The sequence below is a fragment of the Dama dama genome, chromosome 20, assembly GCF_033118175.1.
Source record: "Dama dama isolate Ldn47 chromosome 20, ASM3311817v1, whole genome shotgun sequence".
In the NCBI taxonomy this organism is placed as follows: Eukaryota; Metazoa; Chordata; class Mammalia; order Artiodactyla; family Cervidae; genus Dama; species Dama dama.
This window is the reverse complement of record NC_083700.1, coordinates 15,713,901-15,740,678: the sequence shown is the minus strand read 5'-3', so window position 1 is coordinate 15,740,678 and position 26,778 is coordinate 15,713,901. Positions and strand designations below refer to the sequence as shown.

Genomic DNA, 26,778 nt, shown 5'->3' with positions numbered 1-26,778 from the left:
ATGTGCACGCACACGCAGACAGGTGAGTCTGCACGAATGCAACATCACATGAAGACGGCCACAGACACTCAGGTACACACACGTGCATGTGTAGCCCCTTGCCCCCGCCCCATTCACTTCTGTATCCCATCTGGCACTGAGCACAACTCCTGGCAGATAACCAAACAACAGGCGCACACACACAGGTGAAAGGACAAAGGCGCACACTCCATGCGGGGGGCCGCAGAGCCATGGGTGGGCCCAGGATTCAACGCAGCAGCAGACACCTCCCCGCCTCACTTACCAGATCCAAATGGTCCTCAGTCTGGGAGCAGAAATAAAACCAAGGGGATGGTTCAGTCTCTGTCCTCTGCCCTTCCCTCATAGCCCTGCCCCCATGGCCATCCCATCTACCTCTCTGGCCCAGAATGACAGGACTCTTCACCGTCCTGACTGATCTCCGAAGATGCTATATCCCAGAGCCCACCAGTGAGGAAATCCTCACAGGCTAACCCGCATCCCTCTGCTGTGACGGCAAGTCCACCTCTCATCCTCCTGTTATCATCAGGGAACCTCTCTCCCACCTTGTGTCCTGTTTCACCCCCCGTTGAGGCTGGTAGTTCTGTGTTCCAACCTCTCGTAAGGCCCTTTGGGAGGAAGAGCTCATAAAAAGCCACGATTCCACATTCTCTCGGGAGGTCCTACCTGCTGCTTAACTTTCATCTCTTCTGTTGGAGGTCAGCTTTGTCCTCCCTCCCCACTCTCCATTCCTCAGCCCCTGCCCCTTGGTTCAAACACCCTACTCACCAAGTGATGCATTAACCCCTTTCCTCCCTGGGAAGTGATGACCCTCAGGTCAGGCTTGCGGCTGGGGGCTCCAAGCTGGGCGCTGTGGGTGGGTGGGGGTGGAGACTTGGCGGGGATGACCTTGTTTAGGCTGTTGCCGTTGGCCACGGGGAGGAGGCCAGGGGAAGCCCGAGCACTGACATAGCCATTCCCTGGAGAGGTGAAGAGAAAGGGGCAAAAGGAAAAACATGGACCTACCACCTATCCTTATTAACTGCGCCAAAAGGCCTGTTACCCAGAACTTCTCAGAATCATGCTCAGGTTTTGAGTAGGGGCTGAGTTCTCCAATTTTCCCCTAAAACCACTTTGTCTTGGCACTAGGGGGGGAAAACCCCTTACTCCTCAATCATCAGGTTCATCTCCATGCCTCCAAGCTACATGTGATGGCGCTGGGTGGTAGGAGCTGGTCACTGATGGCAGAAGTCCAGCACTTGCCCCCAGCCGGGCCCATAAAGACACAGGTTGTACAAGGGCAGCAGCCTGAAAGCTAAGACTCAGTGAGGATCCTGGTCACAAGATCAAAGCAATACTCAGACTGCTCCCCTTGCCTTGAGCTGGGAATGCCAGGAAAGACACACCATGAACTTGTCGTGGTGGTGTTACTGGAACTAGCGGGCTGGTGACATAGCTGCCCCCATAATTAGACTGGTAATAACAAGCAGAATAACCATCTTTTATACTTGTTCCACACTCCATAACCAACACAGGGCCTTCACATACATCTCAGCGTATTTAATCCTCACACTAACCCTGCAAGACAGACAGGACACGTATCATTAGCCATATTTACAGAGGCAGAAACAAAGCCCGCTTGGCAGAGGTGTGATATGTCCGGAGCCACAAAACCACTTTCTATTGCTGTGCTTGAGGGTCTATAAGGATCACTGTTCCCTTAAGGTTTGCAGACGTTTCTCTGGCCCTTTCTTTGCGGGGGGAGCGGTATTCACCCATCTCCTGCCCCATACACAACTACTGCCAAGGAGGCAGCACACAGTGCCTGCAGAACTCTAGACCCCAGAGATGTGGGAGTGACCACAATCACAAGTGTCACCTTGCTCTGTCTCCTGAGAGCACACTGCTTCCCTGGAAGTGTGTGGCTGCCTCCATCCCAATTCCCGGATCACTCCGGGAATGGCAGGAATGTCATGGTGACGTCAATGGTGACATTCGAAGTCACAGTCGCCAGCGGACAACGGCACAGGGCGGGAGGGGCTGTCAGCTGCTGGGGGCGGGGGGGCGTGGGGGGAGCAGTCTTTCTTCTGTGGTTCACAGATGTGTGCTCACAAGTGCACACCTATTGTCTGGATATTCCCGTTAAGAGTGAGAATGTCTGTGTGTGAGAGTGTATGTGAGTCCATGCCTCTACTGTCGGCAACGTCAGATATTCGTATCCTCCAGACCCCAACCAGACACCCCTAACTCAACTGGAAAACCCTGGAATCTCTCCTCCAGCTGGAAACGTCGATGAGTTCTCAGTTTGCCCAGAAATCCCTAAGCCTACATCTTTGTTGATCATCCGCACCCATCACTGCTACAGACAAAAAAAATCCAGGGGTTTAAAAGTCCTCAGACTCTGTATACAACCAACTCAGGTCCTGGGATCTTTCTCTCCTCTGACCTAGGTCCCTCCTGGTCCCTGGACACCTGAAGCCACTGAGCAGGCAGACTCTGGCCCACTCCCAGACAGAAGAGCAGCTTTACTCACCGACAGGGCTGGGGCAGGCTCCGTTAGCACTGCTGAGGTCTCCCCCCAGCATGGCCCCTGGAGGAAAAAGAACCATGAGCTGACAGGATGCCCTCTTCCAGGGTGCGTCCTGGGAACTGAACAGGGAGTGGAGCCGCAGTCCCTTCCCTCAGGAGCCAGGTACATGGTAGAGTGCTGCGGTGGGGGGCGTGGGACGGTCACCGCGGAAAACGGAGTCCCCACGTCCTCACCACCTCACTGCCACCTCTCCTGCCCACCATCGGACCACTCACCTGCACTGGCTGGCCGCTGCGGCAGGCCGGGAGACACACTGTTCCTCTGTAGTGCTGGCTGCTGGGGGGACAGGAGCCGTGGGTCCGTGAGGGATGACGTCACCAGGGAAGGGGTGACCAGGGAGCCGCTGGGGTTGCTGAACTGCAGGGAGCTCTGATTGGACACGGGCACCGTGACGGGCATGGCAAAGTTGGGGGCCGGGACAGCTGACTAGACAGAAGATGGAGAGGCAGGGTCAGGCCAGGATGACCCCTTAGCCTGGGAGGGCAGGCCGGGGTTCCTCTATAGTCTCTGGGCTGTGTGTCCTATGGCCAGCAGCAGCTCGATCTCTCTGCTCTTGGCCCCCCTGGAATCATGCCTGCCCCTCCCACCAAGGAAGGACGCAGGCTGGAGTGCTTTGGGATCCAGTTCTGGCCCAGAGAATGAGAAGAAGACTCTGCTCACTGCAGATGGACCCGGGACACCTAGAACCCCCCTAGTGGAGGTGGGTTAGTCCTCAGCCAGGCAGGACACACGGAGAGCAGGTTAGAGGCCCTGAGTATAGACCCCAACTCACACACAGAGCTGTCAAGGACGAGCGCGTGGATAGGGACGTCACCTCATAGTCAGCTCTCATCCGTCCACCTGCTACAGAGGGTGTTCACCCACCTCACCTTCTTCCCCTTCAGCAGTCTCTGCCTCCCCTCAACAGTGCGACTGAGTATCTTGGGCTGGGGTGTCAGAGCAGGCCGAGAGGGGCCTCTCCCCAAACAGATCTGGACAAAGAGCACATTCTCTACTTTCTAGTCATCTAAGGATCTCAGGCCATCTACACACTTCCTGCTGGTGAGGGGGACACTCCAGGCCTCTCCCAGTTTATGCTCCATGACAAGGGTCACGGGTTTATCACAACCAAGGTCAGAGGGTCCTCAGTGGTCACCAGCAGCCCCACACGGCTCAGAGCAGAACATCCACCAGAGGCAGCCGAGGGCTGGGGCGGGGCGCAAAGCCACACCATGCACCACAGGGAGGCTCTCCTCCATGCGACTACTCACGGCCAGTCTATAACTCTGCATCATTTTATCAAATTCCTCGTCTATCTTTTTATATTTCTCCTCCGTCTGGGGGGTCAGGGCAAACACCTCGTCCACCTCAGGGCTCTCACATTCCCTGTGCTTCTTGTGCAGCGCCTGGGGGGGAAGGGGCCGGGAGGGGGGGCCAACAGAGAGAGAGTGAGTGGGGCTCACCCCATAGCGCCGGAAGAGCCCGTCCAGCTCCTCGCTGGCGCGCCGGTACTTGTCCTCCAGCAGGGGGCTCTGTTCCAGCGAGTCCTCCCCGTCGGGCTCCGGGCTGTCGCAGCCGTTGAAGCCCTTCTTCCTCAGGGTCTGTAACCGCACCACTACCATCAGCAGGGGTCAGGGTCCTCCCCTGCCCGCCCTCTGGCGCTCCTTCCGGCCCCTCCCTAAGACTCCCCTACTGTCTGCCCACCTCAGGGTCCCCAGCCCCCGCCCCCAGGGTGACCCCCCACCAAGGGCGCGGTGTGACTGTGGCTGGTGGTGGAGAGTGCTTCCCAGGAGGCGGGGGCGGGGCATCCCTGGGGGGTGGGTTGAGGGACCAGGGTGCCTGTGCAGCCTTAGGTGGGCCCCGGCCAGAAGGCACACAGGGCTCCCCAGGAGAAGGCAGCTCCGGGGCTGACTGCCTGACTCCATTCCTGGGCTCTGTTTAAAAGAAGAAGGGAAGAGAGAAGTAGAGGGGGACAGAGAGGGAGAAGAATAAGAGGGAGAGAGGCAAAATCTTTCTCTGCATTCACTGAGTTCCTACCACGCCCCAGCTTGTGCACGGTCCGAGACCCACGGCTCCCGCTTCCCTAGTGAATTCACACAAAGCAGGGCAGGCGGGCACGCCCGGTACAGAGGAGACCCCGGGCTGCCCTCTGCACGCTCAGCACACCTTCACAGATGCTTGTTTTCTCTTGGAAATGAATGTCAATTTTACTTTCTAGTCTAGAGTAAACCTGTTTTCTCTAATATGAAAATAGAGGAATTTCCTCCGTATCTGTTGAAATAAAGTTTTGCTCCCGGAAGGCAGGCCTGTGGCTTCCTAGGCACCCTCTCCATCGGCACCGGTCCTGAACCCCCAGTGTGAGAAGCAGACACTGGGCTGTCTCACTCGATTCACAGCACTCTTCAAAGCAGGCACTGGCCCCATTTCGTGGGGGTGGGCACCAAGGCCTGGGGAAGCTAAACCACCTGCCCAAGGCCACACAGCCAGTAAAGGCCAGAGCTGGATTCCAAAGCTCATGTCCCTTAATGGTTCATCAGGTCGGCTTGCTCTGAAACAGCAAACAGAGCCACAGGGACCCACAAAGGGACAAAGACAGAGCAGGAGAGATGGAGACCAAAGAACGAGACAGAGAAAGGGAGAGTCAGATGCCGGGGCACATCAAAAGACGGAGAAGGAAGGGAAAAGAGAGAGAATCTGAGAGAAGACAGAGCAGAGATGTCATGTTACACCTGACAGATGTGAGGAAAATGGCTCAGAGAGTGCTGGGTGGGTGTGGGCTGAGTGGGCAGCCCCAGCTGACAGCTACCTTGCTGCCCGCCCTCCTTCTCGGGCCCAGGGCTTGTGTGAGAGGATGTGGGTTTGTGTGTGTGCGCACACAGGTGAGGGGCTTCCAGGGGCGGGGCACATGTGTGTGTGCACGCTGTGGGGGGGGTCTGCGCGCGGGCCCACCTCGATGATGTCGGCGTTGGTGCGGCTCTCGTGCGGCTCGTTGTACTCCGTGTACTTGAGCAGCACCTTGTCCATGTCCGTGCTGGCGTACTGGAACAGCTTGTTGGAGTGGTTGAAGATGATGAGCGCGATCTCGCAGTCACAGAGCACGCTCAGCTCGTACGCCTTCTTCATCAGCCCGAACTTCCGCTTGGTGAACGTCACCTGGAGATGGGTGGGTGGGCGGCCAGGTATGGCTCAGTCAAGGGCTGCGAGAAGTCCCACCCACAGGCAGCTGGACAGAGCCCCTGCCTCAGGGTAACACAGCCCTGTTCTTAGGAGCCCTTGTCTGGGGAAGGAACAGGTCAGCACCTCTCTGCCAACACATGGCCAAGACATAGCCCGGAGCCAATTCACTGAAGGCAGAGAATTCAGATGGACAGAACTCCACACCTCTGGGCTGGAGGCTATGAAGAGGTTAGGGAAGGAGAAGTCAAGGGAGGGCTTCCAGGCTCTTCCCTTGGGATAGGAGGAGGGGAGGGATTCATCCTGTGAAAGGGGAAGTGCCTGGGCATGTTCTGAGGCCTGCACGTTGAATATGGGAGGGACACAGGTCTGCCTGGCCGCAGCAGCAGGTGAGTCCTAGGGTTCTAGGACCCAAGATTCTAAGAGATGCAGGGAGATGGGGGTTCCTCTTCTCCCAACTCAGCCCTTGCCCTTCGATAATAGATTCCAGAGCCCTGTTATTCCAGGAAGCCTTCTTAGAGTGGAGGCAGAGGTCAGCTGCCTGCCCACAACCACTCTGTGGGGCTCCAGGATCCCCTCACCTGTCGGTTCCGCTCATCGGTGATTCGCTGGATCTGAATCTTTTTCCTCCCCATCTTTTCTGGGGATCTTCAGTGCCAGGAAAGGGAGGGGATTGCTGGGTGGCGGGTCTCGGCACACCTTACACTGTGCTCATGAACGGTCTTGGACCAGCGCTCAGTTCATGGTCTGCAGGATACCTTCTGCACAGCCTCCTGGGTGGGGAGGGTTACAAGAGGACTGTCAGCCATGGCAACCCGCAGCCCAGTTCCCTGGGCACGCCAGCGAGGCTCACAGCCCAGCTCCTCAGGCACACTGGCCAGGTTCACAGCACCCCTGTGAGAGGCTGCCAGCATCTGAGCCCCATCCACAAACTGAGGAAATGGTGGCGACCTGAGGCGATGGCATGCCACAGCCAAGCACAAGCTAGAATTCACTCAGGCCCAGGACTCTGCTAAAGGCTTTACCCACACCATCACTGCTGCCCTCAGGTTTTAGGTCAGACAGAATACAATCAGAAAGCTCCCTGACTTCTAAGGGTCTGGGTCTTAGAGAATGCCTCAGGCCCTCCTTTCTTCCCAGAGCTTACCCAGAGCAGAGACACCCTGGGCTTCCCGGCTGCCCCACTGGCCAAGGATGGAGGTTCCCGGATGGAGCCTGGTACAGAGAATAGGCCGAGTGAACACATGCCAAGAGTGTCAACAGCTCACATGGGGTACCTGCTACCAGAATGCCAGTGTGTCTGGGCCCCTGGCTCAAGAACACAACAGTGCAGGTCCAGAGCAGTGGTCTTCACACCTGCCTCGGAGCCCTGGAGCCTGGAGACCCAGAGTAGGGCTCAGGCTGCAGAAGCCCTATCTCCCTTCAACCAGGGCTCCTGGACACCAATCTGTTCTACTCAGTGAGCCCTGGCCTAAATTTCAGGCTTGAAGAAAGGATTCTGCTGCTTTAAACAAACCAACCAACCCTCTAGACCAGAGGTCTGTGAATTTTTTCTTTAAAAAGCTAAATCATAAGTATTTCAGGCTTCGCAGGCCATACAGTCTCCATTGAGACGACTCAACTCTGCCATTGCAGCGTGAATGCAGTTGTGGACAACACAATTAAAGGAATGAGTGTGGCTGTGCCCCCAATAAAACTAGATTTTTAAGAACAGGCGGCATGGGCAGATTTGGCCCATGGGTCATAGTTTGCACACTCCTGCTCTAGAGGAATGGGCCATGTCTAGAACCCAAGTTCAGACTGAGAGCAGTGCCCCCCAACCTTGCTCAACTCGGAGCAGCAGAGAAAATGAAAGATCAGTGCCATACAGGAAAGAGGCTGCTGGCAGCCAGCGGGACACAGGAACCGGCTGGAGGGATCCCCGTCTCAGTCCACCTGTAAACCCAGCACGGCCCACTGCCTGAAGAGCTCCAACTCCAGAGCCAGGAAGGGAAACGGAGCCCCACCCTGAGCAACATGAGGTAACGGGATGGAAGGAGGCACAGAGATGGCAGCCATGCTCGGGTCAGAAAAGGTGCATGCTCAGGGGAGGACAGCACTCTAATAGGCTGGTGGGGTGGGGCAGTGGGGACAGGAGGGGCCCAGGATGGAGGCACAAGATGACCCCAGGGCCCTGCCGGCTCTGTGATTCCAGAGATGGAATAGTGGGGGATGGTGGCAGGGGGCCCATGCCTCCTAAAGCCACTCTGAAAGGGTCCTGGGAGGAGTCCCGGCCACATGCCAGCCCTCCTCCAGAGTTCCCCTTCTGCAGAGTCCCTGCGGGGGAGCCACCAGTGTCCAGGGGGGTGGGCTCTCACCTCCCCCACCCAACCCGGACAGAGGTGTCACTGGAAGCCCCTCCCCAGCCCCCATTTCAGTGGTTGCTGAGTTTCTCTGTAGCCTTTACATATCCACTCAACTGTGCCCCCCTGGGTTCCACAGCAGATGCCGAAGTTCAGCCTTGGCCATAGAGGGGAGCAGAGAGGGCCGGCAGGGACTCTGTGGACTTGGAAGGAGCCAGGAATATCCCTCCCCACTCTCTCCCATTACCAGGACTTTCCCTCAGGCCTTCCCTTGCTCAGCTAGCTGGGAAGAGCACTTCTGCTGAGTCCAGGTATCTCTGGGAAACAATGTAGCTCCCTCTCCACTCCAGGAAGGACCCTCCACCCCTCCCCCTCTGTCTTCCCAGGGAGAAATCCCCAAACACGCTTCCCTTCTTTCCTACCCTCAGGGTGCTCCATGGGCCCTGGACCTTCTACTGTCCACCTTCACGCATGCCCTAGGACATCACCAACAGCCCAGTCAACTCTGAGCTGGCTGAGCTGACATCTGGACCCAGAACCAGCTCCAGCCATCCCATCCCTTGCCTGTGACCCCAGCCTCTGCCAAACACTGTAAAGGCTCTACTCCAAGGATTTCAGCTCCTCTGCCTTCCAGTGTAACCCAAAGGCTGTATTTTCCAGAGTTTCAGTAGTATGGGCTTGGCAGGGAAGGTGGGGAGGAAATACTGAGGGCAAGGGAGGGCTAAGAAAGGGCTTTCTTAAAATTTAATTTTTCAAGAAGAGGGCTTTTAAAACAGGATTCTCTGGCCTAGCCTTGAAAACCCCAATCTAGACTGGTAAATGCAGTCACCCCAACCCTACTCTGGTTTATAGCATCTACCTCTGTCCCTCTCCTACTTTATACTACCTCATTCTTGCCACCTTTTGTCCATCAGCAAACTTTTGCTGAGATATAACCACTCTTAGCTTATGGCCCATGCTCTCTTTGCCTTCATGATCCTCAGAAGAGTCACTCCTACAATCTAACTTCTTTCCTTAGGCCCTCCCAAAATTACTGACTCTTATAGTATTTTAATCTTTTCTTTCTAGCACTTATCATGAATGTGTGTGTGTGTGAAAGTCGCTCAGTCGTGTCCAACTCTTTGCGACCCCATGGACTGTACAGTCCATGGAATTCTCCAGGCCAGAATACTGGAGTGGGGAGCCGTTTCCTTCTCCAGGGGATCTTCCCAACCCAGGGATGGAACCCAGGTCTCTCCCATTGCAGCTGGATTCTTTACCAGCTGAGCCACCAGGGAAGCCCAAAAATGCTGCAGTGGGTAGCCTATCCCTTTTCCAGCGGATCTTGACCCAGGGATCAAACTGGGGTCTCCCGCATTGTGAGCGGAGTCTTCACCAGCTGAGCCACCAGGGAACCCTACCATGAATGTAAATAATCATAATTCCGTGCTTCTGTTTAATGCCTGGCTCCCCTATAGGACTGAAGCAGGAAATACATCTGTATTCTTCACCACTCTATCCCCTGTGAAGATGAACTCAAGAAATGTCTGTTGAAAGGAAGGGCGGGCTGTTTTATTGACCCTGTGAGAAGTTCTTCCTGAGGTCTAACTTCCATTAGTCCTGTTGTAGGACCAGCTCCCCTCACTCTGTGCCTTGTGGAAACACAACTCTTCCTCTCCCAGCTGCACCAATAGCCTGCCTGTTTGGACACCATCTCCCCTCCAACCACCCCTGCCACTTCAGTCCTCAACCCTCCCTACCCTCAGGTTGGTTGGTACAGAGGGTGAGACTCTGAAGTCTTCTAAGGAGCAGCCCTGAGCACATGGAGATGGAGAGGATGGGGTTGCTTAGGCAACTGTCGCCTGGCAACCAGCTCCCTGGCTGATCTCCTACACCGCCCCCCCCCACCCCCGCCTCATGCTGGGGGAGCTGGGATGCAAGAGGGATCAGGACTGAGAAGACAGGGAAGGCACAGAGACCCACTGAGCCTCCGCTGACAGAGGAAGGTCAGGGTTAAAAGGGCCAGGCCTCACCTACCCCCAGTCCCTGCCAAGGTAGCCCAAAGCACTTTTTATAACTCCAGGCTCCCGTGGCCCCTTCCCCACTGCTACTCCTACCTCTGTGCCAACACTGCCCAAGGAGAAGCTGCCCCTACCTCGGGCAGTCCTTCTTCCTAACCAGGAGCTGTCCCAGAAAGCAGGCTCAGTCTGTACTCCCCTCTTTCCCCTTCTGCTATCCAGCCATTCTACGTTGCTGCAGTCTTGGAAAGCTTGGGGGCAAGAACATGAACTCAGCCCTTACTTTGGTAAAAGGGCTGGCTGGGGCCTGGGTGGGCACGATGAACCCTAAACTGACCCTATCCAAGGTATGGAGGCCTACCTTGTCCAAGCTTCCCTGCTAGCCAATTAGGGAAATTTTAATGAACACCTGGACCTCCTTAATTAGCCCTCTGCCTAATTACCTAACCAACTGCCAGCAGCCAGAGGCCTGAGCATCTGTTATCCAGATGTGAGCCTTTTCCTCCTCACCCGGCCCAGCCCCATTCCTCCTCCCCTCTCTAGTCACTCCTCCTCTCGGAAGCCCTCCCAGATGACCTGGCTTTTGGCTGTTTCTCCTGGAGGCCAAAGGCTCGGGAGGGTGGAAAGCTGCTATGGAGACAGGGGGTTGTCCAGAACAGTCTTTCTGCTCCGATGGCCCCAGGGCCCACTCAGTCCCGACCTCAGGCCACAGCTATGATTCGGGCTGGCACCATCGCTGTCACTGAAAGTCCCCCCTCAAAGGCTCCAGCTGACTCTGATTCACCTACTCTGGGTAGTGCTGGGAGGATAGGACTGGGGAGTAAGTGGGAGCAGACAGAGAGAGGGCCTCACCCCACGGAGACAGAAGGAGCGAAGGACGAGGGGGATGGCAGCTGAGCTGAGCCCCAGGGAGGCAGGCAAAGACCCACTGTGGAGAAGGGTGGCTGCAGAGAAGCCTTTGCTAGTGGAGTGCAAAGAGGGCAGGAGGCTTTTCTCACAACACTCTTGACAAGGAGGAGAGGCTGAGTGAGGGAACCAGACAGGGTGGGGTTCCAGGAAGACCCCACGGACAACCAGTTTTCTCTGCTGGGCCACAGACCCAACAGGAACATGTGGGTTGTACTGATAAGCAAAGGAGGTGCAAATAATAGATGAAGTGTACCCTAAAGGGGGTCTTGGAGGGGGCATGGGAGAAGTAACAGGCCCCTGCCTCCCCCAATGTAACACCTCTTGGTACCTGAGCAATATTCAAACCATTCTCGGGTTTCAGAATGATGCTATCTCAGTTCCTGTGTGAGGGTGGCCTGGGGCCAGCTGGAGGAGTGGGGGGAGCGGTCAGGGCAGCCTCTCAGAGCTGGAGCTGCCGTTGCAGCAGGGCTGCCCTTCCTGGGGGAGCTGCAGGACAGGCACCTTCCAAAGGTAACCCCGCCTCCTCTCTCCTGCTGCTGTCAGGGGACCACCCACCTCCCCACTCCCCTTCCACCCAGATCCACCCTCCGTCCCAGTGGCCCAGAGGCTCGAGGCACTGCAGAGCATCTGCTTTCAGAGCTGCCACACTGGCGCAAGTCAAAACGGAGCAGCTGCCCAGAGAGGCTGAGTTAGCAGCCCCATCACAGAGCAACGGGCTTCAAACCCCTGCTCTTCCACAGTGAGAAAGGCAACTCTCATTAAGCAGGCCCTTCATCCCTTCCTCCCAGGCTGCTCAGGGCTGCAGGCTGTGGACTGGAAGGGAAGGCAAGAGGCGCTGGAGACAGCTGTCATCCCTCCTCCCGCCCCTTCCCTGTGGCTGGGCTGCAGGGCATGAAATAAGCAGCAGGCGCTGGGGGAGGGGGTGACAATCCAATCCACCTGTCACCCCCACAGTCAGGCGGCCTCAAGCAGCCTGCTCACTAACAAGGGAGGAGGCGTGGGTGAGGCAGACACAGAGGGGGGTGGCAAAGGGGGACAGACGCACAGACGCAGGAAAAGAGACACAGAAAAAGAAGTAGAGTCCAAGAGGAAGGCAGAGTGAGGGGCAGAGGTGGACAGGGAGAGAGAGAAAGCCAGAGGAGAGAGGGAGAGGCAGGAGACCAGAGACAAAGATTCAGAGAGAGGTGGGTAGAGAACAAGAGGCAGGTTCAACAACTGCTTGCAGCGCCCTGATGCTAGGCTGGGCACGGGGGCATAACTCAACAGGACTCCATCCCTGCCCCGAAAACCTGCAGTCCCGCCAAGAGACAGACAAGGGTAGGGCAGGGAGAGCCAGGGAGACCTTCAGGGGCCAGGACTGGGCCCAGACCTGGCCCTGGGACAGAGCATCTCTGCTCTCGGGGCTCTGGCTAGGTCTAGGCTTGAGGGCAGGCAGGCCATCAGAGTGGGTGGATGGAGGTAAGCGTAAGGCCCAGGAGCCCTCTCAACACCCTGGGCACTGCCTCCATTCCCGCCCCACTCCAGGGCTCAAGACCTTTCAAGCCGCTCTCTCTAAGCACAGACACAGGCTGGGTGGGGGCTCTGGAAGATGGGTGGGCAGGTGAGCTCAGGGACCACTGAGAGGTGGGGCCCAGGCAGGAGTCCTGGGGTTTGCAGCCTCAGGGGTATGCAGAGCCCTTTCTTCACAAATGCTGTACTAATCCTGGAGCTGGGGGCATTCCCCTCCCCTCAAAGTCTGGGCCAAGGCAGGGCCCCTTGCCCTGAGCCTGCACAGTCCAATTCTCACACGCCCAGCCAGCTCCCCACCCACAGCTCCCCAGCTCCTCTCTGCCCCCTCTCTGCTCCCCCTCCCACGCACTTGTCCTGGAGTTCTAGGGTCTGCTCTCAAAGGCACAGGCCAGCCCCATCCCCATCCTCCTCCTCCTCCCTTCAACGCACTGTTTGGCAGCCTCACTCCCCAAACCCCTGGTTCCCACCACCGTCCCCTCCCTCGGGGACTCCCCTCCCCCAGCCCAGCAGCCTCAGGGCTGGGCAGGGGCTATTTTTAGTCTGGGCACTGAGCTAATTTTAACTCACCGACCGGGGACCTGGGGGCGGGCTGTCGGGCTGGGGGGAGGGAGAGAAGGACCAGTCCAAGAAAGCTGGACGTGGGGCAAGGGGGGTCTTAGGTCCCAGGCGCCCTAAGTGGAGGCAGGCACTGCAGCCCCAGTTGAAGGCACAGGAATCGACCTGCCAAGAGGAGTACCCAGCATGGGGAGAAGGGCTAGGGGCCCTCCCTCCAGCTTCCGCTGGACAACTCTCCCGAGCCCCACCCTAGGCTTCCCGCCCTCTTCTCCTTGGCAAGTCTCCTGGGATGGGTCATCCTGTTCTCTGCCCAGGAGATGCCTCTCTCGTGAGGGTCTGTCTCCTGAGCCTCCTCCACTGCTTCCCCACCCCAGCTTGTCCTTCCTGTAGTCTAGCTCTCATCCTTCCTGTAGCAGCTCAGAGGCCCGATGGCTCCCTACAGAGGCGACCCCCACCGCCAACCTCTAGCTCTTCCCACCCAGCTCTGGCCTTCCATTAGTGGCCTCTGGGCTGGCTCCCAGGACCCACCCTAGTCCCCACAGGTTCTGGAGCCACGCTGCTGACCTCAGAAATAAGTTGGGGTGGGGGGGGGGTGAGTAACAGGAGACTGAGTCCTAGTAGAAAAGGGAGAGGTGAGGAAGGGCAATGAACAGCCCAGGGAAATACCGGGACTGTGGGGAGGGATTCTGGGTGCATGGGTTCAAGTCCCTGCCCCTTCCAGGGTTCACCCCCCTCCCCCGGCCAGTACAATGGGTAGGTGGCATGGACCAGGTACCCTAGTGCCCTTCCAGCCTAGACATTCTGTTCCCATGCTCTTTATAAAGCCCCAAAGAAAGGGAGGTCAGGACTCTGGTGACACCATGGAGAGGTAACAAAGGAGACGGCCCGGTGACGTGCCCTGTCCTCCAGCTTAGGAGGGAAGGGCGACGTGGAGGCCAGAAGAGAGAAGGCACAGGCCTGACGCAGAGGGGGTGCTTTCGGAACGATAACCTCCACAACAGATGGCCAAGGTTTGACAGAGGCTCATGGTAGGTCAGGGCAGGTGCCAGGCGGGGCACACAGGCCCCGGCGGCAGAGGTTCTGCCAAACAAATCCCCTCACACACATAGAATGCCTATCCGACCCAGGGCTTGGGGACCTGCTTCCGGTTAGAGCAGTGACTGACCCAAGGTCACTGTCATGGTCATTATGGCAGCCAGCTCTGGGAGCCGAGCTGGAGCCTTGCTTCACGCTCTGGCTAGCAGGCTGATCAGTAATGACTCACTACTTCTCATCTGCATGGGCATTTGCATAGTGTATTTGATCTTATTCCATCAACGTCTACTTCCCATTCCAGGACCTGGGACACCCCCACCCAGCATCCCTAGGCACTTAGGGACCCCAAGTGGAGTTCTTGGCACCTCAGATCTCCCATCTCATCCTGCTCCAGAAAACATCCCTCACTTGATCCAGTGGTACTGTCTAGAGCTCTCAATCCAACAAGGTCCTCCACTCTTGTCGAGGTCCCCTGTCCAGAAAGGGATGTGAGGGGAGAAGGTGTAATTATGAGGAACAACTGAGCACTGGAGCTAGAGGCATTTTATAAGATTCATGAGGTAAAGCATGATCTTTCCACAACGGCCTGGGGTTCCTCCGGAGAAAAGCCCTGGTCCCCTCTTTAGTGACAAGGTTGGGGCAGTGGTAGGACAGGGGTGGACCGTTCTTTACTTCTTTTTTTAAAATTTTATTATTATTTTTTTTTTCGTCCTTTAGTTCTGTCTCCATGTCTAAATTCCACTCTCAAGAGTGCGAAGTGAGAGGAAATAGCCTAGTACAGTGTGCAAGACAGATGTTAAGACTACAGAGAGGACTTTCCAGGGCTGTCTTAGAACTCACAGTCATCTCTGGGGCTAAAATTTGCTTTGTTAGACGTTATTCAACCAAGCATGGGCAGCTGGTAACACCTGGGCAGGGATGATGGCCACAGCATTACAGTCCAACCATGGGAGCTAGAAGACAAGCGATCCCTTGCCTACCTTGAAGAGGTCAAACTGACCTCTGTCTGCCCAGTTAGAATACCTACGCTTCCAGCCATAGCCCCTGAAACAATGAAGCCAAGCAGTGGTCGCCTATGCCAGCAAGTCCTTCCTGCTATCTAACCACCACCCCTCCCACCACAGCCAACCCTCCCCGTGCGACCCAGGCTCACTCCACTCATCTCGATCAGAGTGGTGGACGGGGCCCCTGGCTATCGAGGCCTTGGCTGGGGAGAGGTGGGGCGGTTGGGACGGTTACTGTGTCACCTTCCACCTCCCCACCCAACTTCCCTCTGGGGTCTCAGGAGACAGAAGTGAAAGTGGCAGCTGGGGCCCCGGGGGCGGGTCAGCTTGAGAGCCGTTGGGGTGAGCATAATGCCACCAGTGCTGGGTCTGGGCTGCCTGCCGTTGCAGCAGGTGGGCTGATGGTCAGATCAGGAGAGGGACTGCCCAGGGAAATGAGGGCTTGGGAAAACTGTGATGTGTGGGCCCCTGGCCAAAGGAAGAGCACGCTGAAGAGGAAAAAGTGGAGAGAAGCAGGCAGTACAGACTCGGAAGGGCACTCTCTTCCAGGGCAGTGGTCTGTTCCCTTGTTTAAAGCAGCAGGATCCTTTTTTACCATCCACAGCACAGGGGCAAGGCTGCTCAGGCTGAAGCAGATGAAGGGACTGCATGTCCTGACTGCCGGGACGGGACAGCAAGGAGAGAAGGGGGGGCCTGAGGCCGGGCCCTCACGCGGGGCAGCACCAATTCCAACGGAAGGGAAGGTAGAGGAGCAGAATGCAAAGTGTTCACCTACTATTACCGCCAGCTCCCCCACCCCAAAGAGGCCAATCCAATCAGGGAGAGCAAATCCTCCTAGAGACATCATGACCGCGGGAAGCCACCGAGGATTTAAAGGGGCCGCTCAGGGTGGCAGCTGGATCTCCTTCTGACTCGAAGGACAGTCCTCTAAGCCCCTGGCAAGGGAGGGCAGGCAGTGCGGCTGCGTGGGCCTGCTGAGGCGGCCAGCCAGGCAGCTCTTACAGGATTAGCTTGCTGCTTTCAGGAAAGGTGCCAGGTGAGGCTAAGATGCCCAGCCAGATGGAGCAACCCCCACCCCCATGGCAGACAGTGGTGGGGGAGGGGGGGGGGAGTACCTGCACAGATCTATGCAAACACTTGCCCCCAGATTTGATCCACGCCCTTCACCAATATGCATTTTCTCACCCTTTCTTGAAGATAGTGTACAAAGACCCTTCTGATTACTGACAATGAAGATCCCTGTGTACCCAGCTTTCTCTGCCATTTCTACCATCTAGAGCTACCCTTCGTCTAAGGAGGAAGTCCAGTCTATTGTCTCCTCTCAAACCTTCTGCTACACTTTACAACCAGGGCCCCACCCCAGCGAGCAGGTGAGGAGGCCAAGAGGTTCCTCCTCTGCTCCCTGTCAGCTCCCCACCCTCTGGGCTGACAGGTGGGGGAGACAACAGGGAACAGCTGGGCCAGGACACCTGTCCCCACCCAGTCAGCCTGGGCCCCAAAGGCTTGCCATGGGGCATGCATAGGGGAGTCAGCAGAGGGGCGGGCGGCTGTGGGGGGTGGAGGGAAGGGGCTCAGAGGTCCAGAGATGTGACTGGGAAGGCCTGAAGCAACACTTTCAAAACCAGCCTTTCCTCCAGGTCTACCCCCAACCATCAATACACACAGGCTCTAAAGGTTTGAGGTCATCGGCCCCATCCCCTTGCCTCCGTGTTACTTGATCCAACTGGAGCGGGGAGACTCCACAAAGAGACCAGCCCTCCTCTCCCCACCCACACCCACTCCTGCAGTCGGTCTTCCCTTGAGGTCTGAGCATCAGCTCTCTCTTACTCCTCCTCGTTCTCCCAACTCTCAATCCCAAGTATTTGCTGGCAGGGGTGGGGGCAGGGAAATCATGAGAGATAAGCAAGCATGCAGCCAGAGGGATCTGCTAAGACTCTGGGGTGAAATGAGGAGGGGACAGTTCTGAGACAAGGAGATGGCTGGAAGGGGAGGGCAGAGCTGGGCTCAGCTCCCCAAGCGCACCCCTGGGTCTTCTCGGGGCCCTCCTCAGCCCCCTCACACCAAGTTCCTCCCTGGGACACAGTGCGCCCCTGCCCCACCTTCTGGACCACGGCCTCAGCAGGCCAGCCCAGAGCCAGGCTGGGGCTGACGTCTGGAAGAAAGGGTACCGCCCCTTTCCAAGCACCCACTCTGTGTTGAGTACCACACGTTTTCCCATGGGACCTTCTAACCTTTTTTTTTTTTCCAGGGGAGGCATCTCTGTTTCATAGAAATGGAAACCAACTCAGAGATGGGCAGGGACTTGCCCAAGGTCACCAGGAGTAAGGGGCAGAGGTGGGCCGGCTGCTGAGCGCGGCGCTGCCCTGCGCAGCTTGGGCTGAGAGCAGGCAGGGTCTCCCTTCCTGGGAGCAACAGCACATCCCTTCCGGGGCAGAGTCCCTACCATCGGGCTCAAGTCAGCCATGCCTCTCACCCTGCGCACAAGCCCAGGACTCTTGTGGCTCAAATCTTTCCTGATCTAGTCTCTCTCCTCAGTCATCTCATGTGGCAGCTTTAGAAGGTACTAACCAGTACCCAGGAGGGGTCTGAGGTCACCTGTTCCTGCTTACATACCCCTGCTTTGGGAACCTTACCCCGTGACAGTCAATCAGAAGACAACACCTTCTCGGGGAACCAAAGCATGTCCCCCCTGCCCCCCAACCTGCCACCAGATCCTAATCCTCTGCCTTCCTGTCAGGGAATCCTACTGGCTTGGTCCTTCCCTTCAGGGTATCTTCCTCCTACCCCCAGGTATCCCTGGGCCTTCCTTTCCACTGCCCCTCCTGTGGGCAGGATCCTTCCCTTAATCTTAGACAAAAGCCCTTAGCAACTCCTAACTGGGAAAACTTGAGCAAGTCACTTAAATCTCTTACTCAGTCTCCCTAATTACCAAGGGAAAAACAAATGAAATAGTGTATGAGAAATAAATGAATCTTCCTATGTTTCCACGCCCAGCACAGAGCTTGGCACACAGGGACACAACAAATGGAAGTTTCCTTCCTCCAGTCCCCAGGGATCTCAAAAGTTTTAGTTTTCGGTCTCCAAAGCATATTGGAAAACAGAGTGAGTGGGGTACTGCCTGAGGGTAAAGTGCTCATGACCATTGAGCAAAACAAGCTCCCTCTCTATACGCTTCCCGGGCCTTTCTAACTCCTCAGGGAGTGGCCAGAGCACCACGCCAAGGTCAGTGACCAGGCCTAGAGCCTGAAGCCTCCTGGGAGGCTGGGAGGGTGAGTTTAAGTGAGTAAATATGGTCCCGCCTGGGTGAGGCCAGCAACAGGCTAGAGCTCTAGACAAGTCCCTCTCCTCCCAGCCTACAACAGAGAGGAGAGAGACCAGACAGGAGGCGCAACTGTCATCCCCCAATCCCAAGCTCTCAGGGTCTTGTGCAGTCAGTGAACGCATCGCCCAGCTCCACACTAGAGGGGATCAGCCAGAAGCATGGCTAGGCTCCCAGGAAGGGGAGGTTGTGGCCACAGCCTCAAGAAATGGGAAAATCAGATACTAAGGGCCCTGGGGATCGCCCCAAAATGCCTGAGAGCTCAGATGTAACCTTGATACCTCGGACTGGCCTTGCTTATCTGGGTGGGTGGGGAGTGCGACAGAGACCAGTCACAAACCACCAAAACACCCAGGTGCTCTGCTCACCACAAAGCTAGGTGAAACTCCTGTACATCTGCTGATGGACTCACCCAAGGACACGCGGGCAGCATGAGGGGCCAAGGCAGGCTGAGCCAGGGCCACAGAGGGACGAATGGTGGCGGGGATGGAGTGCTGGGCCAGGGGCAGTGATGGAAGTCAGCCAGGGCTCCCCAGCTCACACGCCATGCTCTAGCTCTAAACTCAATTGCTCGAGCTCCCTTCAACACTCCTCTCTTTAGGGTTCTCCATGCCTCTGCCTTCTTGCCTCCAGTCCCCTCACCCTGTTCCCAGTCTCTGATTTTCTAGTTATCTTTGCCTTTCAGTACCCCCACCCCCTACAGGATGCAGTGGCTCCGGGGGTGTGGACACACCCATGTGCATGTTGTGCACACCTCCATGCACCTGTGCCACTAAATGCTATGGACCTGCCAGATGTATCCGGGCATGCTGGTTTCCATAGGACCCCCACTCAGCCCCCTGCCAGGGGAAAGGGGCCCAAAGGCTACCACCCCACAGGTCCAGGACAAACTCTCCTCAGGATACTTGCAGTCCCAGGCAGCACAGGAGAAGAGAAGATAAATATTCCAGGAGCCAAACAGCACCATCCACACTAGGCCAAAGTTCAAGGCCTTTCAGCAGAGCCACCAAGAGCCACTGGAGAAGAAAGTACTCTGAGATCCGTCTTTCTCCGGCCAAGCTGGAGCTCGCTCTCTCCCTCGTCTACCTCCACTGTTAGGCCCTTCCTGAAGTCTAAGCTCCATTCTGCCTGCTGAAGTTGCGGACAGACGGGGTCATCAACCACCACACAGAAAGGGGTTCAGCTCCCAGGACTACTAGCACCTGACACCTCCCCCTCAGCCCATGAGTAAGTCACCAAATGGGGACAGAAGGACAGACGGTTGGCCGGACTCCGGCCCCATGACTGGCTCATAAAAGCCACTAGCGATTACAGTGATGCTAAGGCTATGCTGGCCCCGCCACCATCTCTTCCTTCCCTCTAAAAGGGAGATAATTGCCTCAAACCAGTTGGCTTGAGAGCCTGGAGAGTCCCAGCCCTGATCCCAAGGGGTGGGGCGCACCTGTCAGCACAGTGCCACAAGACCCAGAACCTGAGCTGAGGTTCTAGGGCCATGTCTGATCCTCAGACCCACTTCCAGAACCCGGGTGAACACCAGCTATGACCTGTTCCCGAGAGCTGAGGTCTCTATTACCCATCCCCCTCAACTCCCCTTCTCCAGTAAGGCCACCATTCTCTGGACTAGAGAGACAAGGAAGCAGGAGGCCTGGCCCTCAACACAACTAGGGAAGCAATGCTGGACCCACCCATTTGTTTCTGGCTCCTCTCGCCCCCACAGAGGTCCACAAGTAGGTGGCAAAGTGTCCCACACAGGGTTCCATCCACACCAGGCCAGGGTAAGCACTGAGATTCTGGACCAAAGCCAATTGGGGAGTGCAGGGGGCCTGGCTGGCCAGAAGATGGTTGACAGGAGGAGCAGAGAGGCAGGCCTCTCTGGGGGCACAAGGGCCCGGAAAATCCACAGCGCAGAGACATTCCCAGGGCAGAGTCGGGGAAGAGGAGGGGCTAGGCCACAATCAGTGAGGGCCTAACCCCAAGGCTGCTTCTTTCCTATCCTTCTCGGAGGCCAGGAGGCCTCCTCCTATCGGTTCTCCAGCCCCAACCTGAAGAGTCTACCCTCTGCCTTCTCCCCTCATCACACCTCCTAGGAAAAGCCCAGGAAAGATTAAAAAACAAAAAAAAAAACAAAAAAAAAAACACCTTCTGGAGAGATTATGTAACAAGCAGCCAGAAAGACTATCATATCTCCCAGCCTATGAGAAGAGCCAGGAGCCAAGAGGGGCAGAGTTGGGAAGCCCAAGCTCCTCCAGTCCAGGGACAGCAGGTACAGAGTAGGGGGGACAACGGGCAGCCCCCGTCACACTCCCAAGTCCCCCACTACTCTGTTCCAGGCACTGGGTACAGCAGACACAACCTCCCAAGCCCATCCCCCATTACAAGGGTCCTGCTTCTCCCCTTGGACCAGGGCCTCCAAGGGGAAGGACCATGTCCTCCTCCCTGTGGTCTCTCCCTGCTGTGAAGCCACGCCTGAGAGAGTGGTGGCTGGACTAAAGCACTGACACGGATTTGCTGTGTGACCTCAGATTTAAAAAACAACCTCTCTGGCCTCTAAAGGAGTGTAAGTAAAAGCTCCCCCTTCCCACAGAGAAATCCAAAACCCTTCCCTTTACAAATGTACACACACACAAATATACAAACACATACCAATAGTGTTGGGAGAGGGGTGGCATGGAAGTTACAACAAAGAGAATATGACCACTGAGACCCAAGGGTCCGTATGTCTGCTGGGAAAAGTGGGGAAAGACTTACACATGAACTCCAGTGATTCCCCAATCATTCTATACAAACGGGTACTCAGCCACCTTCACACTGATCCCACCCCACCCCCATCTTCTGCCCAACACACTGGGAAACCACAGGAAGGAAATTCATTCCCAGGCATGCCGTGGGAGCTGGGACAGCCAGGCTAAGTCCTGGGGCGGGTGTGACCCGGCGGCCACAGGCGGGTGGACATCTGTGAACACTGACATGTGCTTTTTTCAACACTCTCCTTGACTACTAAGACTTCCCTGTTGGGGGTTTGGAGGGGAGTGGGAGGTGGACAGCTCCTTAACTTCAAAACACCCAATCTCCTGCTGGCCTGGGCTCCCCTGCTATCTCGAGGCCAGAGCAGCCCAAGGTCACCGCCCCAGACGTTAAACTTCCCATAGTCCAGGCTGGGCCCTGAATTGCCTACAAGACCCACAGAGGGAATGGGGGGAAGGGGTGGGGAGGACCACTCCCCCAAACCAAAGAAACCAGGGCAACAGAGACCTCAAAAGGGGGCTGGACACTGAAAAGAGGGACACAGGACCCACCCACTGTACCCTCCCCCAACCCATCAACAATGAGCTGCTTAAAGGGAAGCAGAGAAAGCCTCCTACTCAAAGGACAAACCTGGGATAACCTAGTCAGTGGTTCCAGGGTGCCCACATTCAGGAGCCCTCCCTTCACTAGGGAGAGACCTCAGGAGGCCTTTGAGAGATGAGCTTGAATCACTAGGGGAAAGGAGACCCTGTCTGTAAGACCAAACCAGACAGGAAAGGGGCTGACGCTGGAGTGAAAGACTAGATGCATCTCAGTCTCCTCGGCTCTCCGTACCCCAAAGCCCCCCAACACTCACTGGACCTCCACTCCCAGCCCAGCTCAGCCTCCCATAGGTGAAGAAAGCGACTGGAGAACTCTCGCCCAGATGTTTAACAGCTGCAAACTTCTGGCCGGGGGTTCTCCAGTTGGGTCTACTGAAAAAACCAGACCAGGGGTCTCGCGGAGAGGGCGAGGAGGTCCCAAGGAAAGGCCCTGCGTGCCCACCTCCGCGGTGACTCCGCGTCCCAACTCCACAGGCACCGGGCAAGCCCGGGCCCCGGACACACACACACACACACACACACACATACACACACACTCACACCCCAACCCACCACCCCGGTGTCATCTGAACATCCCCCCTCCCTCCCCCGCTTCCCAAACAGCTGCGGCTCCCCCCGCCCCCACCCTCCCGCCGCCCTCCCAGGCCCCCTTCTGCACCATTTCGGGCCAAGGAGGAGGGAACAGGCGGCGCGAGGAGGGAGAGGGAGGGAGGGCCGGCTGTTAAAATGTCAGTCGCTCCCGGCTGTCACCGGAGACCCCTTCTGAGGATGGCGCCCCTTCCCAGACCACTGGGGGATCCACCGTAACCCCGGGACACCAACAGACCGGCGCTCCCCCAAGCCGTCCGTCCCCACCCCGATCCCAACACTCAAGGGAATTACAGCCCACTCCACTTGTCCCCGTCAGCCGACTCCCTCACCCAAACAGTCCCCCATGTAATCTCCCACCAACGCCACACGAAAAGAGCCCGCTCCGCGAGTTCCTCCCAGCCCAGGAGGCCACCCCATCCCACCCCTCAGGGGGACGGTCTAGACCACCCTCCACCCCAACCTCAGGACGGGGTGGGGGAGGGGGCCTCTTAAAGCGGCAGGCGCATTATTTTTCTTTACTCACCGGCCCCGCTGGGGGAAGGGAGGGTGTCACGGCCGGGAGAGGGTAGCTCTCGCCCCTAGTCCCGGGGCTCTTCAGCACCTGGAAGCCGCAGCTCCGGGCGGGGGGAATAATTAGTGAGGCCGGCGTCCGCGCGGGCCCTGGGCGGCGCCGGGGGGCCTGGGCCCCCGTCGTGGGCGCGCGGGCGGGCAGGCAGACGGGGGACCGGGGCCGACCGCCCGAGCCGCCTCGGCTGTTGTTGATATTTTGCTTCCTTCCTCCTTTCGGGCTCCAAAGGTAACTCCTCCAGCCCCCGGGAGTCGAGGCCGACGTAGGCACAGCTCAGCCTAGCTTGAGGGGTGGGGGGAACGGGGGTGATGGACAGGCGAGGGGGCCAATGGGAGGAACCCGTGGGGGCGGAGGGGCGGGGCCGGAGCAGGGGCGGTCCCGGAGACGCGGCCCCGCCCCTCGCTTCCCTTGGGCCGGCAGGGCCGGGCAGGGTCGGCCCCCACCCCACCGCCCTTCCAAGCTAGGCTGCGGCGCCGGCCGCGGCAGATCCCTCCGCCTCCCGGGAGGGAGGGAGGGAGGAAGCGACAGAGCGAGGCAAAGTGGAGAGGCAAGACCCAGAGGCCTCTAAAGGGATCAGCCCTTGCCCGTGGTGCCGGCTTTAGCCGGCGGGACGGCCGCCTAGCACTGCTGCCACCATGCGCCTGAGGAGGTCCTTTCCGGGGAGGTTCAACGAACTGTGCGCATACTCTCCCATGCACTCACGCTATATCGACAACTCCCCCAACCCCCAAGCCCCGAGAGTTGGGAGGTGGGAGTCTTAGTAGATAAATTAAGGGTAGATGCTAGGTGTTAAGAAGATTCCATCTCGCTTACTTAGGGTGTGCCGAAGCCCCACTTAAAGAGACAGGGTGCATTTCTAGGGGGTTACCTGGCGAGCTCGTTTGCTCCCTCTACCTGTGACAGGCCCCCTCCCTTCCCGCGACCCGACTCGGCTGACGCCCAGCAATTTAAAGCGACAGCTCATAGTTCCTGGGTGACCTAATCCCGGGTGCCTGCGGGTCCCAGAACACTTACAGCCGAGGGGGGCAATTTAAAGGGGTGTGACCTTAATTTCCCCCAGCACAGGAAACGCCCAAAAGCATCTTATTAAAAGAAGCAGTAGTAGCTGTTTTAAAAAGTTCATAATTCCTGTTTGCTCCAGGGTGTGGTGAATCCTCTCCTGCCCTGCAACAGAAGTGTGGGTGCCATGTCTACTGGACAACTGACCCTGTCAGACTTACTCTCCGTTATTCCAATGTCAGCTTCCTAGCTTGAGCTTGACGAAATGATAGAATCTGGCTTAGATCGGAAAGAACCTTGCAGAACAGAAGGACACTCAGTTCTTCACATACTCTAATTTCTACTGGGTCTGACTTACTGGACAAAGACTCAATTCTAGGTTAAGGGTTGAAAAGATAAATATATCCCTGAAAGGGGCTGCATGTTATGGTGATTAGAGGCATCAACTTTGGGGGAGTCAAGCTACCTTGGTTCAAATCCTTATTCTACCATTTATTAACTGGGAACACAGGCACATTATTTAACTTCCCTGTACCCCATGGGTAAAATAAAGATAATGATAATAGTACCTAACTCATAAATTGGTGTGAAGATTAAATTAGTTCATACAAATAGATTGCTTTGAACGGTAGCCCATGCTGCTTTATAATAAACTCAAGGGCCGGACTGTCAAGACCCCTTTAGGCCCATTATCCCACAGGAGCCTCAGAGGAGGCAAGTTCAGTGGAATTGCTTTGCAAATAGGTTGGAGGCTTGTCTGTGTTTTAAGATAGGAAGCCTGCAGGCTATTTCCTTGGCCTCAGTTTCCATCTCTTCCACCTGACCACTCCTTCTGGAAACCTGATTTAAACTGTCGCACTTTGTCCCCAAAAGTAGCTCCTTAGTTCCCCCATTAGATTTAGGAGTTGGGGCCCCAGCACCAGAAGATGTCTGTCTTCCCTACCAGGCACAGCTGGCTTACCTGAAGGACCTCAGGGTAGGCAGGGGGAGCCCATCTGCCTGGTCCCCAAGGACTCTGAGAAGAACAGAGCCTTGTACCAGGCCTGGGGCTGTGGCAATAGCACGATGGGAAAGTGCCCCCCCCCCCCCCCCAACTGGGGAACCTCCCCTCACTTGTGGCCTCTATTTTTAGTGCTTCCCCAGGCTCTAGCTGGAGAAACCGTTTAGTCATCAGGGTGTTTATTTTCCGGCTGTTTCCGACGTCGGGAAAGCAGAATGTTGAGACTGGAGAGATCCAGGGCTGCTGGAAAAGACTTCTTAGGGACGGGCCTGGGAACTCAGCCTTCAGACCACTGGGTCCCAGATCACAGGAAAAAATTAAAGTGGGGAGGGGGCATCCAGGTCCCAGGAGACCAAGAGAACTGGGTCAATCAGCCTGCCTTGTTTCTCCAGGCTCTCCCAACTGAAGACCCCTCTGGCCCCAGCCCTAGTTGAAGGATTCTCTCCCAAAACATTAACAGTCCCAGTACAAATTCTTTCCCAGAGCTGATTCCCAGAACCCCCCTCCCCAATATCCTATATATCTGCGTGGTGAGCCTCCTGCCAGCGGCAGCTCAGCCAATCTCAAGCCTGAGGCAGGTTTGTCAGGGCTGTGATTGGCCAGCTGGTCCTCCCCGCCTTGGAATGTTGGGTCCTTAACAAAGGAATGAGGAAGGAAGGTAGGTGAGTCACCTGGGAGGGTGATAAAGGGCCAGGAAGAGCAGGATAGAGAAAGGAAGGGAGGGATACGCTCAGTAGAGGAGACGGAGTATCCTGGACCCTGAGATGCTGAAATGATAATCCAGTAGAAAACAGAGTAGGAAAGAGTAGAACAGGCTAACGTTACAAGTGGAACAGAATTTACATATACACTTATTTAAAGAGAGAACTTAATAGGAAAGGAAAAGTAACAAACATGAGGTCTTGATTTCCATGGAGAACTAAGAAAGGATCTAGGGAGTACTGCTGCGAGTTAGACTATAATAAAGACTTCCGGAAAATGACTCAGTATATCTTTTTCTTATAGCCCCTGGACTACTCACCCCAGGATGCACTAGGTGAAAAGTGCCTAGACAGGTTCAGATGCCTGGGTCTCCCTTATCTTTCTCTCCCTTTACCAACTCATCTTTCTTAGAGGAAAGTCACCTAACGTTGCCATAAAATCCCCTATGAGTTAGAAAAATGCCCACCAAGGTTCTAAAGTGTGTAAACTCCTCTGTACAGTATCATCTTCATCTATTTATATGGCAAAGGGACCTCAGCAGCTCCCTTGATTCGTGCTTCCCCAAACACCCCTGTACAACTTAATTTGGAAAGGTCTGCCTCATCCACAAGGGCTGCTGCTCTCCTGACTGTTGTCCTGACTATGGAACTCTGGGACGCCATTACCACCGTTTCAGCCTCTGTCTGGCTGTTTCCTTACCCCTCTTGCCTTCTCCACAGCCATCTGGACAATCTCCATCCTCACCTCCATCCATGTCATCCTTTCCATTGGGCTGATCTTTCTTCCTCCCAGTTTTCCAGTAATCCCAGCAAAGGTCCCCAATCTCTCCCACATCTTCCACCTTGCTTGTGTCATCAGCACACGTAATATACTGGTGATTCTTCTGTGTACACATTTTCCATGTGAACTTGTGTTTTCCTGTACCTCTGTATAGTGTACTCTCTGTATCTATCTCATCAGTACACAATGCATTGTACTGGCATTCTTGGTTTCTAATTTACTGTCTTTCAACTAATTTTGAGCTCCTTGAGGGCATCAGTTTAACTCAACTTTGAGCTTTGCAGGGGCTAGCATGGTATGCGCTCAGCATTCTGTTGCATGAATCTCCGTATGTGTTTGTAGCTGTATAACTAAGATTACAAAAAACTTTATTGAACACCT

General features: G+C 56.3%; 1 protein-coding gene across 3 annotated transcripts in view; it reads right to left on the bottom strand.

The window, feature by feature from the left end:
• The window catches only part of MEF2D (myocyte enhancer factor 2D), a 32,854-nt gene extending 9,700 nt beyond the window's left edge, over window positions 1–23,154 (bottom strand). Inside the window, exons 1-8 of one of the 3 annotated variants that reach the window (XM_061120547.1) lie at window positions 22,872–23,154; window positions 6,322–6,513; window positions 5,516–5,719; window positions 4,030–4,167; window positions 2,803–2,860; window positions 2,531–2,587; window positions 787–977; window positions 284–304 (exon numbers count right to left, since the gene is read on the bottom strand). In XM_061120547.1, coding sequence (XP_060976530.1) covers window positions 284–304; window positions 787–977; window positions 2,531–2,587; window positions 2,803–2,860; window positions 4,030–4,167; window positions 5,516–5,719; window positions 6,322–6,375 — 723 coding nt within the window. In that variant the 5' untranslated portion in view covers window positions 6,376–6,513; window positions 22,872–23,154. Of the gene's footprint in view, window positions 1–283; window positions 305–786; window positions 978–2,530; window positions 2,588–2,802; window positions 3,014–4,029; window positions 4,168–5,515; window positions 5,720–6,321; window positions 6,514–22,871 lie in introns of all 3 variants that reach the window. The other 2 variants (XM_061120545.1, XM_061120546.1) reach the window with 2 other exon arrangements.
• Window positions 23,155–26,778: the final 3,624 nt, after the last annotated feature.